Raw genomic sequence first — 19,960 nt, forward strand, 5'->3', positions numbered from 1 at the left:
GTTTGATACGTCGGCGATTGGTGTTCTCAAAGTCATTCAGGATGGCAAAGTCGTTGACATCCCCAAGAAATGAATCCTCTGTTTAAAGTTTTTGTTTAGCCGTTTTGTTTTGGCTTGTGAACAATTTGAGTTTAGCCGTTTTATTTTGGCTTATGAACAATGACCTTTTTAGTCGTTTGCTCGTGTTGGCGTGGTAAACTTTTTCTTATTTGTCTGGTCGTGTTATCGTTTCTATTAACCGTTTTTGGTTTATAGTCGTCATTTGTATCAACGGCTCGTGGCCTTTCGCGTAGTCATTTGTTACAACGGCGGTTGACGGGCTCCCGGGGTGATCAGTCCCGGGGTCGCGCGTCGTCGTTGGTCGTGACGGGATGGTTTATCTGGAGAATTGGGTGACAAAACAGAAGAGAAAATTTGCACAAGTATATCTTATTCGGTAATCGCATAAAGGACTCGTAGGTCGCTATGAAAAGTTCAAAATTTAAATTTGCAAATTATCTACTTAGCTAGATTGGTCGGCTTGTCGGGCCATCCTCTAGGAGTAGAATCTTCTTAGGTTGTCCGCGTTCCATGTTCTCGGGACTTCTTTGCCGTCAAGCCTTTCTAACTTGAAGGCACCTTTTCCCATCACTTTTTTGACTCTGTAGGGGCCTTCCCAGTTTGCCGCTAGCTTGCCTTCTCCAGGGGTCAGTAGGCCGATATCGTTTCGCCTCAGGACGAGGTCGTTCGGCTCGAATTCTCTCTTGAGCACTTTGGTGTTGTAGCGCAGAGCCATCCTTTGTTTTAGCGCTGTTTCTGTCAAATGGGCCATTTCTCTGGCTTCATCTATCAGGTCCTTTTCTACGGTTTCCTCCACTCCTTTCAAAAGTAACCGCGGGCTCGGTTCGCCGATCTCTACGGGTATTACTGCGTCCACCCCATACGTTAGTCGGAAAGGAGTTTCCTTAGTGGAGGATTGTTCAGTTGTTCGGTAGGACCAGAGAACCGCTGCTAGTTCGTCGGCCCAAGCACCCTTTTTATTGTCCAACCTCTTTTTTATCCCTGAAAGGATAACCTTGTTGGCGGACTCCACTTGTCCGTTCGTCTGAGGGTGTTCTACTGAAGAGAACCTTTGCCTTATACCCAGGCCGTTGAGAAATTCCGTGAACTTTTTGTCAGTAAATTGCGTGCCGTTGTCTGAGATGACGACTTCCGGTATCCCAAATCGCGTTATCACCTGCCTCCACATGAATTTCCTGCAATTGGACGAGGATATGCTAGCTAGTGGTTCGGCTTCTATCCATTTGGTGTAGTAGTCAATTGCGACTATGAGGTACTTGACTTGTCCAGGGCCGACTAGGAAGGGCCCTAAGAGGTCGACTCCCCATTGAGAAAATGGTCGGGAGGTCGTTAGCAATCTTAACTCGGAGGCCGGCGCCCTGGCAAAGTTGGCGTTCTGTTGGCACTTTACGCATTTTTTGACAAACTCTTTGGAGTCCGCCATCATTGACGGCTAATAGTATCCGGCTCGGATTAGTTTCCTCGCTAGGGCCTTGCCTCCGATGTGGTGCCCACAGCAGCCCTCGTGGACTTCCCTGAGGACGTAGTTCGTCTGGTCGGGGTGTAGGCACTTCAGTAGGGGTTGGTTGAGCCCTTTTCTGAACAGCTGTCCTTGGATGACGGCGTATTTGGCCGCTTCCCTTCTCAATTTCGCCGCGTCCTTTTCGTCACTAGGGAGTTTGCCGTGTTCTAGGAAGTCGGTGATGGGGTCTAGCCATGAAGAACCTAGGCTTGTCATGTGCAGTGTGATCGCTGGTTCTCTCGTCATGCCTTGGATGAGAGACCGGTTGCCTTCTCCTGGCTTTGTGCTGGCCAACTTTGATAGGAGGTCTGCCCGTGTGTTCCTTTCTCTAGGTACGTGGTGGACCGTGACCTCTTCAAACTTTTGGCTCAAGCTTTTAACTTTTTCCAAGTACTTTTGTAACAAAGGGTCTTTGGCTTGGTAGCTACCGTTTACTTGGGAGGTGACGACTTGGGAATCGCTGCATATTTCTAGTCTTCTTGCGCCGACTTCCGCTGCTAGGGTTAAGCCTCCTATAAGGGCTTCATATTCTGCCTGGTTGTTCGAGATGGGAAACTCGAATCTGACCGACTGTTCGTATACAACCCCAATCGGGCTTTCCAGGATGATCCCGGCACCTCCAAAGGTTTGGTTGGAGGCTCCGTCCACATGGAGCTTCCACCGTGTACTCACTTCTTCGCTTGGATCCCCCGTTACTTCTACTAGAAAATCTGCCATCGCCTGCGCCTTGACGGCTTGCCGGGGTTCGTATCGTATGTCATATTGGGAGAGTTCGATGGACCAAGTCATCATTCTTCCCGCCAGATCGGGTTTTTGGAGTACTTGCCGGATCCCTTGGTCCGTTCTGACGACAAAATTTTGTGTCCATCTTGCAGGAAGGACACGGAGATACTAACAAAGGACACAACTTATTTTTTATTATTTTTTTATTATTTTTGTTAATTTTTCATAATTATATTTTTTTATTATTATATTTTTCATCTCAAATTTTTTTAATTAAAAAAATTGAGAATAAATTAGATTTTCATAATTTGTTCTAGTTTATCACCAAACAGAATAAAGAACACAAAATTTTGTGTCTCTAACTATCAGTGTCTTGTCTGTTATTCTTAGTGTCTTGTCCTATCCTGTTCTCAGAAACAAACGCAGCCAAAATGTTGCCAAACATAAAGATGATGAAGCGTTCAAGGAACTCAAAGGGGCTTCTCTCTTCTCCAACGCAAATCCAAACACACCTTTAGTCATTATGTCAGATTAGGAATAGAATTTTTGTAATTAGAAAAAATGACTAAATTAATAAATTTTCATAAATATATTTGATCAATATCTAATTAGATATATTAGGTATTATATATATTATCAATTAATATTTTGCCACATCAATCTTTAAAAAAAATTATTAATGAAGTGACTAAAAAGACAAATATGATTAATTTATAATTTTGTAAGGACCAATTTAATTGAAAAAATATTTTAGAACTAAATTTGAACAATGTTTTATTTTTTAATAATTAATTTGACTATTAACTCATAAAATATATAATTGTATTTATACGAGTTTAATCGATTATTTATTGTTAATTAGGTTTTTATCCCCTTTTATTTTTTGTGACAATAAATCAACAAGATTATAAACAACTAAGACTTCTTTAAACTTTAAAATCTAAATCCTATTAAGATATATGTTAATATTTAGTCAAAACTACTTTAATATGTGTTTGCTAGTTTGGTATATGATATACAATAAAGGTGAATTTTCAAGTCTTATATTTGACTAGTTTGAAATAAATAACTCAATTTTCTATTACTTAAAAGCTTGAGAAAATAATTAAATATAAATTATTGAAAGTTTTAAATTATATTTATTTTTGTTAATTATCAAAACACGATTTAAAGTGTTAAACTATATGAAGTCAAAATTCTTTCCCTTAGGTAATGATGAAACTAATATAATTTCTAAAAATTATTGATTATTCTCATCATAAGATAATAAGCATTTAGAGTGAAGACTTTTCAACTATTATTTTAAATCTTAGAGAATCTCACCATAAGTATTCCAACATTATAGTACAAGTATTAGAGCAATATATAATTTACATAATACTTGAGAAAATATAAGTGATAATCATCAAAATGAACTGAATAATCCAACCAATAATCCAAGTTCAAAAGTATACATATTATATATATCAGAGCAAAAGATAATTAATTAACAATTCATCAGAGCAAAGATGAAAAAAAAAATGAAACAAATTAAAGCATGCATAAAGTCATTATGAACAGAGAACTCAGAATTCAATGTAAATAAAGGGTTGGTTCGAGAGTTATTACCTAAGATAAAGTAGGGTTGCACGTGAATCGGATGTGGTCAAAATCTCGATACGATTCGGATTAAATTTATTGGATCGGATCGAATCCAATATTCGCACATTTTATATTCAGATCCAATCCGATCTACACATTTGTGGACGGATATCAGATATATCCGATCAAAAAACAAAAATAAAAATATGCTTTAAAATTTGAAAATTTAAAAATAAAAAATATATTAATATCTTAACTCTAAAATACAAAAAATAGCATATCATAAAAAAAATCTAGAATTTAAAAGAAAAATAACTACAATCAAATCATAACAGATCACCAGTAATTTTACAAGAACTAAAAATTTGAATCAAACCCTAATAACATCTAAATTTAAAAAAAAATTCAACAAGAGAGTCACAAATCAAGAAATTACAGAGCATAAAATTTATTTTTATTTAATTTTTTTAAAACAAAAAAGACATCAAAGAAAGTAATAGAAGATACACATAACCGAAGGACTCAAACAGACAAAAAATTAGAGCAAAAGCAGAACCTTTTGCTAGGAAGGGTTCAAAGGTCCTTGCCCAGCTTCAAGTCAGTGCTGTATTCTTATAGACGTTGATGAAAGCCATAAAATTCAACTCGAAGCATGTCAATACTATGAATGTTTATCAATTTGATTGGTCGAGAACTACATTCACATTTGAAGAGTTAGCGGCAGTGCCTAGGTCTATACAACAGAATTATCACGTGTTACTTGATGAGAGTAAGTGTGATTATGGGTATTTTCAGACTCTTCATGTTCCTTGCCGTCACATTCTTACAGCTTGCTCTCATGCACGACTTGATTGGAAGCGGTATGTACATCCTATGTATTGCATGGAGTCAATCTTTAATGTTTACATATAAGAGTTTCGACCCATAAGTCACGGGGATGACTGACCATCCTATGACGGGTTCCATATTCGGTCCAACCCTAGGATGATGAGAGTGAAGAGAGGTCGCACCGTTAGCTCTAGAATTCGTAATAACATGGATGATATTGACCATAACAGGGAGAAGAGGGTATATTATATCGTCAACTCAGATAGTCATCTCTCCGCATGGCAAATGAAACGTATGGGACTCAGGTCTCCATCTCTCTATCAACGCTGATGCCAATGGCCAATCATACTTGAATTCCATTATGTACGTCACATGCTCAAACTCAACTTGTATGAGATATGACCTAATCTGCTTAAGCTGACGTCTCATCGAATTTCGTCTGGTGCGCAAGATCCGAGGCGTCTACCAAACAAAATAAACAAGTTTAAAAAAAAAAAGAGGATAACACATAAAATTACAAATTTATATTTTATTACAATATAATAAATAAGAGTGATAAAAAAGTGTATCACTCAATCAAATCTGCCTGTAATGTGCTCAGTCTGATTCAATCTATAAAGCGTATGCTTGTACCCCAATAACTGCTGCTCCATTAACTACACTCTAGTAAAATAAAATAAAATAAACTGAATTCGGTTTCTTTCACATTAACTAAATTTTTAAAAGACATATTTAAACTAACTAATTATCTACCTTACATCTCAATCAATTTATAAACTTACTAATTAATATGTAAACCAACTATATGATCACATCAACTAACTCTATAAATATACTAATGAATAATTAATTGATAACTTAATTTTATTAACTATGTATCATTCTAATATAATCTAATTACATATTCAACTAATTCTATAAACATATTAATCAATAATTAATTGATAACTTAATTTTACTAACTAGTATCATTCTAATCTAATCTAACTGCATATTCAACTAATTAACATCTAACTCACAACTGAAACTAATTATTCCGACTAAACTAACTAACAATTAACAAATAAATTACTCTAACTAACATGTTATAAACAATAAATAGTAACTCTACTTGAAAACAATAACATAAAAAATCTAACTAACATGTTATATACTGACCTGAAGCTGATGATCTAGTAGATAAAGGACTTTACGGACATTTGAAGACAGAAAATCTCATAGAGAAGATTCTGAAAATAACAAACGAAAAAGGAAAAAAGGAAATTTGAAAAAGAAAAAAGTTGAAAGCGACAAACTAAATGGCCCCACAGTTTATATAGTATGACGAACTCAACGTAAATAATAAAGTTCATCGGTAGTGCAACGAACTTGCCATAAATTAAAAAAAAAAACGTATCTCTGAAGTTAAATCTCAAATAATTTGTTTTTGAAAATAAAGTTTTTTTTATTTATTTCAGAAAAAAAAAAACCATTAAAACATAATTAGTTACTCAAAAGTGCCAACTTCGTTTGCAGGTTTGCCTACTATAGCCCTTGCCTCCTGATTTCAGAGCATTACGTTTATACCCCCAGTACCATAAGTAACAATAACATTAAGATGATATCTATGTAAGGATTATTCAGAAACACAACTTGGATGAAAGACAATGGATCTTAATTATAAACAAAGATGCATTAAGCCCCTCCTTTACACAATGAATCAAACCTTGATAATCTTAAATCATAAACAGAGGCACACTAAACCATACTTTTGCACAATAATTAATCAAACACAATTAATCTTAATGATAGACGATTAAAATAATTGTAACACACACAATTATATTTACAAACAACAATCAACTTATCTATGATGTGCACTCTAGATCCTCTAGATATAATGCCGTGCATTTATTCTCTTGCCCTAATTTTGTAACCATAGACTAAGGTCCTATTCACCTACAATGTGGCCTATATAATCTAGAAAACAGAAAACACAATAAAACATATGCAAAAAGACATCTACGTGGGATCAAAAAGCTATTGAGAATGAAACTAGAATGCAAAAAGAAGTCATTTCACCAACAAAACCAACAAAAGAAAATATATTTAAGCAAATTACTTAAGAGATGATTATCACTAGCAGCTGTCATTGCCTCAAAATTTTGGATATGTGATAAAGCATAACGGTTTCAACTAAAATATCGTATTTGAGAGCATACTGACTGCAGTCTTCATGTAAAAACTAAAAACTCAGCTTATACTTGTGCCCTGTTGTCTTGGGTGGTTTTCCATTACCTTGCACACAAGTTTTTCATTGAATGCAGTTCATACTCACGAATTAAATTTTTGAATACGACCACACTTGTTCTAGCTATTAAAGCAATGTACTCGATCACCTTTAATTCTAAATAGATTAAGATCCAGTTTGGATAAACAACTTAAATAAATTTTTTTGAAAAAAGAGTTTAAAATATAAAGACTTTTATTAATAACAACTAATAAATAAATTACTTTAGAATAAAATTCAAAATAGCCCCTGACAATTACTTCGAAAGACAAAAAGCCTTTAACAAAAAAAAATCCAACCCGGCCTCTTGACAATTATCTCGAAAGGACGAGACTCTTGTGCAAAAAAAAATCCAGGTAGCTTTTTTTGGCACAGAGGCTAATCAGTCCAAAAAAAATATCAGGACCAGATTGGATGTTTTTTTTCTTGGGAGCATCGTTGTCCTTTCGAAGTAATTGTCAGGGGCAGATGAGGTATTCATTCTTTTATTTTTATATAGTTTGCTATTATTTTTAGGAGGATGCTCCCATAAAGGCACTTTTTGTAAAGACACTTATGTGCCGCATTATTATTGGACGTATTAATGAACTGGTTATTTTTTAATTTCTTAACAAACTAAAATAAAACCGATTTTTTTATAACAATAACAATAAACCGAATTGTTATTAGATCGGGTCAAATAGACCAATTTACATAACCCACTTGATCATAGTTTTTTTTAAACAAAAATCAGAAATATATTTGTCTTTTTATCAAAAAATTTAAACATGATTTGGTTTAAATTGTGTAAATCGATCGGATCAAATTGAGTCTAATAATTATAATGCGGACAATTAGGTTTATTATTGTTGTTATAATAAACCGATTTTGTTCTGATTTATTAAAAAATAAATTATTAACCGATTTAGTAAAAATGTCCAATAATATTATGACACATGTAAACGTGTTAAAAAAAGACATTTTTGGTGTATTTATTGAAGTGGTCTCCTTATTTTTATAGTTAGTTATAACAAGTTCTTAACTCCGGAGGAGGCTAATAGGAGTAAAAAAAATAAATAACAGCAACAAAATATACATTGACATACATTTTATATTTGTTTTTTATTTTCACTTAGCATATTATACACAATAAAACAACAAACACTAACTACACAATAATTTTTTTGGCATTGCCATCAAGATTATTGTGAATTAAAATTATATTACTATTCACCACATACAAGAACATCATTATAGGTGAACGTGAAGTAGAAAAACCAATTTCTAATGACATTACGTGACAAGAACCAATTGTCTAAAAAATAGAACTAATAAGAGAGCAAATAAAGAATCAATTGCCTATGTAAAATCAACATTCAATATCGTTATTTTAATTTCCATTTTTTTTGTGTAAAAGAAATGGTATTTTTTTAGTTATTTATCCAAACTCGATAACTTTAAAATAAGTATTTTTATAACTAAAAATTCAAACATAAAATAATGAGTGAATACCCCATCCGTCCCCTGACAATTACACAACAAGGCTCCCAAGAAAAAAACACCCAATTCGGCCCTGATATTTTTTTGGGACTGATTAGTCTCTGTGCCAAAAAAACAACCTGGATTTTTTTTGGCACAGGGGCCTCGTTGTCCTTTCGAGGTAATTGTCAGGGGCCGGGTTGGATTTTTTTTGTTAAAGACCTTGTTGTCTTTCGAGGTAATTGTAAGGGGCTATTTTGAGTTTTATTCAAAATAAAATTACATGTAAAAAATAAAATTAAAACTGAGATTTCATACCACACACAATGTTAAATACAAATTTAATAATAAAAATAGAGTGGTAAAATGATTAAAAAAATAACGGGAAGGAATATATGTAGTAGGTGGTTCAGATGGAATATTGTTTTAAAATGGTGGGGGAGGGTCACGCAGATAAATTATTCCGTAAAAATGATGGTGGAAGGCCATAAATAGAACCTTGCATGAAAATAGTGGCGGAGAACCAGTATTCCCAAGAGAAACAGAAAACATTTTCATAGAACCAAGAATGAAAGTAGATTTTTTTTGTTTTGAAGTCAATTTTTTTAGAAAAGTGATAGAATGACTTATAAAAAAAGAGAAGTCATATATTTCTACTTGTTCAAAAAGCTGTTCGAAGAAGTTAAAAGCTTTTTTTTTTAAATGATGCTAAACACGTATAATGTGACTACTTTTCATAATTCAAAAGTAAAAAAAAAAATAGCTTCTGCGATTTCCTAAACGGGCTCTAAATAATTAAATTCTATAAATTTGACATTCCAATCAACTAATAACATATATTACAATCTACTAATAATAACTATTAATTTGTTTCTGTTAGATTTTCCACATTAAAGGAGTATATTTATGTTTTTGCTTTACAATTATGATATTTTTTGGACATTTTTAATAATATTATAATGTTTTTTAAAAATGCTATTCGTATATTAAAATTAACTATTGAAATCAGCTACTAATGTATTTGTGTATAAATATATGAGTAGTTTAATTTATTTTTAATTTGTATTTATATTCTAACATGTATTTTAATATTTTATACTAATAACTAACTTTAATAGTTAATTTTAGTGTACACGTAACTAGTCGAATATTTTTATTAGTTAGAATAATAAAATATTATTAAAATTGAAAGATTATATTATATTATTATCTAATAAAAATAAAATAAAATTTTGTATTATGTATTTTAAAATTTGAAAGAATAAGTATCCAATTATTCATTTATTTTTTTTATCAAAAATAAAAAGATTCGAACCCAAAAGGTGAATATAGAGAGATTAGGCCATTTCAACTATTAAGATTGGCGAATAAGTATCGATTTTAAAAACACTTAATTGGGTAATTAAAGAAAAAAAAAAAACCCTAGAGATTCACTCTCTCCTCACTAATGTTCTGAAAACCGAATTAGATTGGCTGGTTCGACCGGTCTAACCGTGAACTTGTAGTAATTATAATTCGGTTTGTTCTTTGAAATCATTTCTCCAAAATTTGGTGAAAAATCGCAGAATTGGCCAGTTTTGGCCGGCTGAACCAGACAGAAAACTGACCGGTTTAAAAGAAACAGCATTGTTTTTGGCAAATTTGGCTAGGGGTGAGCACCGGTAGTAGGTATCCAATTACCAATCCGAATTCGAACTGAACCAATTAAATTGATTTTAGAATTAACGGGTAATCAGGTCTAATCTGAACCAAACCGATAACTTTCTCTAGTAATTGGTTCGGATAACGGTTCTGGAAATACGGAACCCAAACCAACCCGTGAACCCGACCATGTATTAATTAAACAAAAAATATTTAATATATATATATATATATATATATATATATATATATATCTTTTAATAATTTTGAGTTTCTCTCTATTGTACTTTTGTATTTAGCTTTTAATGTATTTGGTATTTAACATATTTAAATTTAATGTATTCAGTATTTAATATATTTAGATTTTAATATGGTTAGTTTTTAATGTGTTTGGTGTTTAACATGTTTAAATTATTTCTATTGATTTTATATGTTTATTATACTTACAAAATTTTTAAGATAAAAATTTTATTTTTTAATGAATTTTTATTTCAACGGTATCCGTTTATCAGAATTGAACCAATCCATTTTTAATCAATTTGGTTTGGTTCAGCTTACTTTCACACTGGGTTCTGAAGCCCCTTGGTTTCTTTCTCCCTTTCTCCCTCCCTTTCTTTCATTCACAAAACTCAGCCAAAAAACCCTAGCACTGTAAGCCTAGCCTACACACCACAGCAGACGCCCGTCCGTCTATCTAGCTTCCCTCGTGCTCCAAGTCTTCGACCCCTGTTCGCTGTCACCGATCGCAGTTGCTTCCTCGAGCTCGGCGTCCATCGTCTTTGTCTGTTCAGCCGCGCTTCCGCCGCCGTTTGGTTGCCGTTCACGTTCGCGTCTTCGTTCAGCCGTCGTCTTCGTTCGCGTTCTTCGCTGTTCAAGTTTGCTCGGCGTTCACCGTTCGCGTTCACCGTTCGGGTTCGCATTCGCGTTCGTCTGGAAGCCACGTTGGTCTGCTTCAAACTCTGCGACCAACCCGCGCGCTCCACCTAGCCGTGGAACTGCTCTCTTTTATCGCCGCTGTGAGTTCCCTAAACCGCCCCCCAGACAATACACTCACACAACACCAATACTCTGCTTCAAACTCTGCAACTTCTTATTTCTATTACAATAAGTAATTATTTGATTTGGTAGTGGTTTGGATTTTTTTCATAGACTGAATTAAAGTATACAATAGTTATGTTGTTCTCTTCTCTATGACATTGATATTACGCTTTGAAATCTCTTATTTCGTTTTAAGTTTACCGCACTCAACATGTTTGATGAAATGCTTTAACCATATTTCGGGTTGGTTTTATCAGTTCTAGCTTTTAGAAACTTAGTAAGTTGATTGCATGTGAAATTAGAATAATTCGATCTTAGTAATTAGGAAATTTTAGCTGCACAAATAGCATCTTTGTAGAAAACATATTAGCATGATGATTCCACTTGCATTAGTGTTCTGGTAAATTTTTGGGCTGCTGTTGTTTTAATTTGCTAAATTGTTAGGTTTCTGCGATTTAATTTGTTGGATTTTCTATTTAGGTCTTGTTCTTGTTTATTTGCTAAATTGTTGTTGTGTATTTATTGTTGTCTTTGAGATTCTTGCTGGATATTGGTGATCATTGATTTATTATATGCTTCATGTTTTCATTGTTTTCTTCTTCTGAAGGAAAAAAAATTTCTGTTTTCATTGTTTTGTTCATTGTTTGTTTTGTTTCAGAAATCAATTTTTTGTTATCAATGCTCAAACTCTGAATGTTGTTCTTCTGTTTTTGTTTTGTTTCATAAATCAATATTTTGTACTCAATGCTCAAATTCTGAATGTTGTTATGCTGTTTTTGTTCTGTTTCAGACATCACTTTTTTGTGGTCAATGCTCATACTCTGAATGTTGTTCTGTTTTGTTTTAAGGCTGTGTTTGGAAGAGGTGATTGATTTCTGAGTGTTGTTTTGTTTTTGTTTTAAAGCTGTGTATTGTGTTCAATTTTCATTTTGTAGGAAATTCTTTGAGGTATATAAGAATTAAGAAGGAAGATTATTTCAACGGTATTGCTCTGTTGATTCTGGTTTGCTACAAGCTTGAACATAGAATTGAAGAGAGAAACCCTTTATTATTTCATCATTGGCCTTTTTTTGGCATTACATATGATCATTGTAGTTTATTTATTCATAGAACTAGTTGTTTATGATCCCCTTTTGAAGTAAAAAAATGCAGTAGAACAGTGTTTAGAACCAGTAGCTTTATTCATTGAATTTTTATAGAATCAGGTGTTTATTATAAAACGGTTTTTCCGGTTGAATCACGGTTAAACCAATAAACCAGTGAACTAGTAGAACAGTTCGATAACCGGTCCGGTTTTTAGAACCTTGCCATCCACAACCTCAAGTCTCAGCTCACTATCTCCCAAGAATCACAGATTCACTGACTCTCACCTCTCAACCTCACTCAACGCAGTTCCGCACGTCCACCGCCGAACACAACGGCAGCCAACGAAGAGTACGTCACTCGTCACTCCCCTTGCCGGCTCCTCTGCCTCATCCCCCTGCTGCCAGTGTCTGCTCGCCTCTGCCTTCTCCGTCTGTGACGTCCCGGCCGCCTTGGCTCCATCGTGCCTCGCCTGTCTCTGCCTTTGCTTCCTCCGTCGTCATCGCGTTGGCTCCTCTGCAGGCTCTGCCCTGCTCGTGTTGAAGTTCTGCGCTCTCTCGACGGTGGCCTGCTCTGCAACGGTGCAACACTGCAAAACGACCCCAAGTTGGAAAACCTCACCTGACTCTGTTTCTGACTTTCTGCTTCTGCAGTGTAGGGTAGGTGAGTCTTTTTTTTCCTAAGTTATTCTTATTAATTTTTTATACTGGATTTTTGCTGTTCTAATTTATTGACGCTAATTGTATTTGTATGTAAAACTGGTTGATTTAATTTGTAATAGGTTTAGATGAATTGTATCTGTATGTAAAACTAACTGATTTAATTTATTGTTCTCTTTGTTATTTTCCCTTTCTTGAGGCTAGTATACTAAAGTTGGAGAAACTGAGAGAGATAATAGAGCAGAAAACATTTTCAATAACACTCAAAATTTGTCTCCTAGCTTGATGAAGATTCAATAAAAGGGTCTTTCTTCTGGTGCTGTTTAATTTCCTAAGGAGATTAATCACTTTGCAATAGTTTGATTTGGAGGTCAGTGGTAATAAATAAGAGTTTGTTTTTAAGAGAGAGAAAATAGGAAGGTTCTAGCAGTTTTAAGTTTTTTTTGGTTATATTTGTCTTGTTTTTCATTCAGGAAGGGTCTTTTATGTTCTGTTCTTTGGTCATTTTGTTTTTCTTTGCATGTTTAGAACAACGATGCTAAAAGGTGCAAAAAAAAGAGAGTGAATGTATGGAAAACTAGAAACACGAAAATATTCAACAAAGAATCTGTGAATGTGGAGGAGATGTAAAGGCTGATTTCGTTTTATAAGGAGCCTTGGAAAGGAGGCAGGGAAGACAGGATAATTGATCATTGAAGCTTTTGTTCTGTGCCTGTAGCTAGTGGATTTTTTTGTGTTATGGGTGATTACTAGTTACTTTGTTTTTTGTTGATTGATCTATGTTTTGTATTCTTGTTTTGGTTGTATCTTTTCGTCCTGTTGCTGCTGGTTGTTGCAGTTGTTTTGCTCCTCAGCACCCTCTTTAGGTTTATGGATGTGACTTAGGCTTTTCTAGAGGAATGTTCATCTTCACAAAAAAAGTTATCTGAATGGCGGCCATTTGTTTCTCAGTGTTACACCCATCTCTTCACTGCAGCTGCTGCTAAGTCTTCTCTCTCCTTCGTTGCTGTTGATATGTACATGTCTCTCCCGCGAGGCTGCAACCTTGGAGCTTGCTCTCGCTGTTGCTATGTAATGTCTTCTGTCCAGAATTTTTTTTATGCCCCCTGTGAATTCACGATGTTGAATGACATGATATATGTTTTGTATTTTGTAGGTTTGCTTATGTGTGCATGGAAACACATGAGGTGGGCTTTGTTTGTTCACAACAGCAAGCCACACCACCAGGTCATGAGAGTGACAAGACTGCTAGCTCGTGTCTTCTTGTCTCGCTGCTACGCATCATCCTGTCATTGTTTGCAGTGGGGTGGTGGCAACAACACCAGCAGTAGTAGTAACATCATCAATGAACACAAAACTAAACCAAAAACCAAAATGGAATTGGTTATGAGTAGGATTGATGTTGTGCATTCCACAGTGGCCAGGTGCCCCTCTGACTTGATTACCCTTTCCTTTTTTATCTGGACTGCCCATCGCCAGAATTACTATAATGATTTTAATTATAATTACTCTCATGATATCCGTGCCCTTGATTACATGGTCCCAGTGCTTCAACGTCTCACCAACCATTACAAAACCCTCCAAGTTATTCTTTTTCAGTTGGAGACTATAGGATGTGTCATAAAACGTGCAACTTACATCCTCTTATTAAGGATTTTATGGCATGCCGAAATGCATCCCATGGTGCTTGAGGCTTATCACCTGATGCAAGTTTCGGGCTTCGAACCTAATACATTTGCTCGTAATATCCTCATGGACGTTCTATTTAAAATTGGCCAACCCAATCTCGCATTGAGGGTTTTCCACCACACGCAAGCCCCAAACTTCTTCACCTTTAACTATGCACTTTGTCATCTATCTAAGTTAAATGATATTACTCACACCGGTTATGTGTTTCGACTCCTGTTGAGGATGGGCTATTATCCCAGCATTCCCATGTTTGAGATGCTTCTCAATTGTTTCTCTAGGATGAATGGATTACTTCAGGTGTATCAAGTGCTGGGTCTCATGATTTCTTTAGGGTTTGAATTGTCTGTTAACATTTGGACGATTCTCATCCATACATACTGTAAAGTGGGGAGACTTGATGTTGCTCGCAATCTGCACTTGAAAATGTCTGGAAGTGGTTGTTCCCCCAATGTTGTGACATATACAATCTTGTTCAAGGCATTTATGCAATCTGGCATGGTCACTGAAGCCTTAGATTTGTTAAAGATCATGTTATCTACTGACCAAAATCCGGATTTAATTCTTTGTAATGTATTAATTGATTGCCTTTCAAAGGTTGGAAGGTATCAGGATGCAGTTGAAGTTTTTGCCAGTTTGTCAAAACAAAATCTAAAACCTGATTCTTATACCTTTACTTCGTTGTTGTCTACAATTTGTCTTTCGGGAAAGTTTTATCTATTACCCAAGTTTAATCTATTACCCAAACTAGTCTGTGGATATGTAGATACTGATTTAGTGCTATGTAATGCACTTTTATGCTCTTTTGTTAAGGCTGGACTTCCCTCTCATGCAGTTGAACTCTATAATAATATGGTTGATAAAGGTTTTACACCAGATAACTATACTTTTGCTGGATTACTGACTGGACTTTGTGCTTCGAGAAGAATTGAAGAAGCAGTTAATGTTTACCGTGGTCTTTCCATGAGTTACCCTGATGTTGATGCTCACATCCATACTGTGATAATAGGAGGGCTTGTCAAGGTTCGTAAATATAACATGGCTGCTGATGTTTTTAGATTTGCAGTATTGAAAAAATATCCACTTGACGGTGTAGCATTCGGAGTTGGCATATATGCACTACTTAGATGTGGAAGAATTCAAGAGGCCCGTGCAATGTATGACCAGATGAAGGTGAATGGTCTTAGACCTGATGGTCATACATTTAATCTGATGATTTATGTATTTTGCAGAGAAAAAAATCTTCAAATGATTAAAGTAATGCTACAAGAGATGATTGATTTTAGGGTTGAATTGAGTGACAGGAATTTATTAAACATATCTAAACTTCCATGTGGATCAGAGACATACTTTTCTACTTTGAACTTGTTGTCTAAGATGAGAGGTTTAGGATTATTATCTGCAAAGGTGTTGCACTCATCAATCTTAAATGCACAAACTGAAGGTGAAGAAGCAAAAGAAAAAGTTTATACCAAATCTGAATCGGAACAGAACTTACTTTCATATTCATCCAGTTCTGAAGACCTATCAGACATTGCTGCAGTTTGTTGAGCTCTTATGCTTAACATGCATCCAATTTCTTCTTGAAGGGCCATTCAATTTACTTATCCTGAATATATCAGCACACTGGTAACAGTATGTAAGTATTAATTTAGATTTATTATTTATCCTACCTCCTTTATTGGCAGTATTTTAACTATGATGCTGTTATCTATGTTGGCTGTTGTGAATGTAGGAATGAAATAGAAGAGCTAATTTTTCTATTTAGTAATTTATTGGAACGTTTGCAGTAATTTATTATTGGTCAAATTTATGATTACTTTAGGTTATGGTGAACTTCCCACATCATACAATGACATTGCAGCATACAAAACTAATGGCTATTGCTTCAAATATGCCAGTGACTGGTCATAAAGCTTCAATTTATATATACAGGCTGCTTGTTTTTTCTTGAATTCCAAAACGTTTTCTTTCAGTTGAGATTAACATGTTTGATAGTTCTTTAGTATTATACTATTGCCTATTGCTATGAAGCACAGCTATATCAAGGTGATGGTGTATCTGTTGACATGATACCAAAATACGGTGAATACCCACGCATCCTTACATGTCCATGTTCAAATTATTTTTTGTTGAAAACATGTGGAAAACATATGCAAATGAGCATGTCGAAAACATGAAAGGAAACAACCTGAATACAATCTGGCATGGTCAATGTTTTTCTTGTTATTCATTTATTTATTATACAAGTGTCTCATGTTATATGTTCTATGAAATGCTAATAGAAATGATTCCCCAGGTGTCCTAGAGGGAACTTAGAAACAGGTAATGTATGTGGCATAGGTCAATAATACTCCTTCTTTCCAGAGGGATCTCAAAAATTTATGGAAATTAATTGTTTGACATCTATGAAAATCTGGAGATATTGTAAATCTTATGTATCTGTGTATTTGTCGTGTTGGTGTCCTATAATTTTTGGAATTTGCTGTGTCATTGTCTGTTTTGTGCCCCGTGTGTCCATGTCAATGTCCAATAGCAAGGTAGCCATGGCTATGCGTGGGTGAGTGGATTCTGAATGGAAATAGGGATCGAATGGCTATGAAAATAAGATATTTGCACACAGTGCTGCAAAGATAGTCAGAAAAATCACCTTCAAGGTTGTGTTAGTAGTGTAAACCCTTCCAAAGTATTATCCCTTTACAATATTAACTTAGTATTTAGAAGTTCAGAGTTGCAAGAACCTTAAAATGAGCACCTATCCCGTGAAAAGGGAAACATAGAAAATGGAAAAGGAGAAAGGGGGAATGCTGAGTAAGAAACATACCATCAGCAGCCGTGAGACGCCGAAATTGATTCTACTGGTCTGATGCTTTCTGATCTGGTGACAGTGAGTTACGCCAGTGGGATGTTGTGGTTTGGCGGTGCCGAGGAGAGGGGACCCTGAACCCCTTTTGTTGGCATCAACCTTCTCTCAACTCTCTTCTGACTTGCAAGCTTTTTTCTTTCTTTGCTTTTTGATTGAATCCGAATTGAAATTGAAAAATGGATGAAGGGTATGATGTCACCTTTTTGGCTACCGGTCTCAAAGAATGCATCCTCAGGCGAAACCAGAGAGGAAAGGAGAGGGTTGGAAAAGAGAAGGGTGGTTACGAGAGGAAAGGGGACACCAATGTGCTTGTTTTTGTTCAAGAAGGATCAACAGAGGGACTGAGATGAAAAGAGGGATTAGCCATTGATTTGTTTAGACTCAAATTTGTGCGAGAAAGTTCTCCCTCAAGCCACTTCTCACTCCTTTATCCACTGAACTAATTGCATTTTGTTTCATTTCAGTTTGAACTTTGAAGCCAAAACAGAAGAAGACAGGTGTTGCCAATTGGGAGGCCGTGAACATTTTCTATTTTTGGGGGGAACATTGTATGGGTTTCAGGAAGTGGGTTATCCAACCTCCTAATTTTAGTAGATTATAACTATTATAATTACATTTGGCGTGTAGAAGTTGTTTACTACTAAGGCAGTATCTTTGGTCAGAGCACCTTTTTTTTAATTTCTAAAATATAATTAAAAAGTTATATTTATGACTTATGAGGAGTTCTGAATGGGAATTGGATTAAGTGTTGATTGTGATGGTAGTGATGCTTTCTGAATTATTTAATCCCATCTTATGTTGTCACTTCTTTTCTTTTTTCCTCCTGTCATGTTCTTGTGAAAGTAAGCTAAGTAAACAGTTGATCTTAGGTACAATGATAGAAGTTTTGCAATGGCAAGAGGAGCGTCAAAAAAGCAGCTCGTCAATTTCATTGTGTTAACAGTTTCCTGAGGTGAGCGTGGTGGTTTGCATTGATGATAAAGCCAAAACACCTATCCGAAAGCTCACATTGAGCGAGCTGCTATTAATACCCCGGTGCAGGTTCTTAATTCTTTCAAGTAAACTAATTCTTCACGTGTTGCCTTTTCTGTGTCTATCACTATACTCTCAGTTTTGGCATTCATATTATAGTAAATCTTAAATAATGAATTTTTAATAATTCATACTCCAGTGCCATGGTTTCTGATAAGTATGATGCAACAGGGTAATGTAGCAGATGATACCGAACGCCATGTTGGAAGCTTTGAATAATAAAGAGTTGAAGGAGCTTGGATGGAACTTATTTCTATGGGTAAATTTTATGACTTCTACAATTTAAGTAATGCATGCTAGTCCTCCTATTTGTTCATCGAACTTATAGGATATTATTATTATTATTATTATTATTATTATTATTATTATTATTATTATTTGATAAAAGGGTATCATTTTTCTCGCAGTACTTAAATTTAGTTTGTTACTTCAGTTAATAATTTCATAACACAATGAATTTGATTTCCCAAATTTGAGGCGCTTTCATAAATCATAGGCAATTTTTAAGACATTAGTCACATAATTTATATTTCTATTTTATTTCTTTTGGCTCAAAATAACGGTCAATTCGGACAAAGTAATACATCGATATTTCAAAATATGCCACTATTCCAAAATTGTCACTTGTTTTGAAATGGAAGGAGTAACTTTTTTATCTTTACACTAATAATGTCGTTTCAAATTTTGACGCTTTTGAACATTTATTACAACTTTCGTGAAAATTTTCAGTGAAGATATGACAATTCAGGACCAACCAATTCAGCTGAGGCTGCAAGGGCCATAGTTGTTGAGTGCATATCCAAACACATCAATGGCAAGAACATTCTTAAGGTTGACCTCTCTTTTGATGCAAAGTTTTCTCAGAACTGGTATTAGAACACTCCATGATACAGCGTGAAGGGCCATGTCTCTATTTGGTATAGATATTACCCTATTTTGGCTGCATGGTCTGTCGGTTATTGCTAGTAAAAGAGGCTGCTATGTTGGTGCATTTGTTTTTGAAGGAGAAAGTAATGTCTTAAATATTATCTTTCTTCTTGATTTCCTTGGAGGCTTCTGGAGTTGTTCGAATGTTATGTATATTCTAGTCATGCAAAAGCGTAGAGCATTTCTCTAAGAGAGCAAAAATGCCATGTTACCTGTCTCTGCATTTAAATCTTCCCCCTTTGTTTCCCCCTTGTTTTGAAATCCAAGTGTGTATTCATATGTGTATATATTGATAGGCCATGAGTGTGAGAATGGGTACATTCCATTTTCTAAGTCTCATTTGTAAAACATACATTCTTTTGCCTTCTAATTAGTTCAATCATGAATAATAACAATTGTGCTTCTTCTTCCAACATTCTATTTTTTTGCATAATTAGCATTCTCTGCTTTTTGCTGTGAAAGCATTCTCATCGATCTCAAAAACCTTTCTTGGTATCACGAGCCAAAGGTTATTGATCCATGGCTTCTTCCATCACAAATGAATTTTCATAATCTACACCCAATATTCCTCTTCCGAATAGTTCATCTTTTACACCACAATCCTTTCA

The 19,960-nt window shown here is 34.9% G+C and overlaps 1 protein-coding gene across 1 annotated transcript; it reads left to right on the top strand.

Moving 5' to 3' along the window:
• Positions 1–4,528: 4,528 nt before the first annotated feature.
• Positions 4,529–19,765, top strand: LOC130974411 (uncharacterized). Its single transcript, XM_057899300.1, has 10 exons — positions 4,529–4,725; positions 4,924–4,998; positions 10,640–11,002; positions 11,890–11,963; positions 12,035–12,082; positions 12,492–12,841; positions 13,793–16,166; positions 18,263–18,434; positions 18,597–18,684; positions 19,155–19,765. Exons 1-7 carry the CDS (start codon positions 4,529–4,531, stop codon positions 16,076–16,078), a joined length of 3,393 nt encoding a protein of 1,130 aa, XP_057755283.1. The 3' UTR covers positions 16,079–16,166; positions 18,263–18,434; positions 18,597–18,684; positions 19,155–19,765.
• Positions 19,766–19,960: the final 195 nt, after the last annotated feature.

Source organism: Arachis stenosperma, chromosome 4 (genome assembly GCF_014773155.1).
Source record: "Arachis stenosperma cultivar V10309 chromosome 4, arast.V10309.gnm1.PFL2, whole genome shotgun sequence".
Classification (NCBI taxonomy): Eukaryota; Viridiplantae; Streptophyta; class Magnoliopsida; order Fabales; family Fabaceae; genus Arachis; species Arachis stenosperma.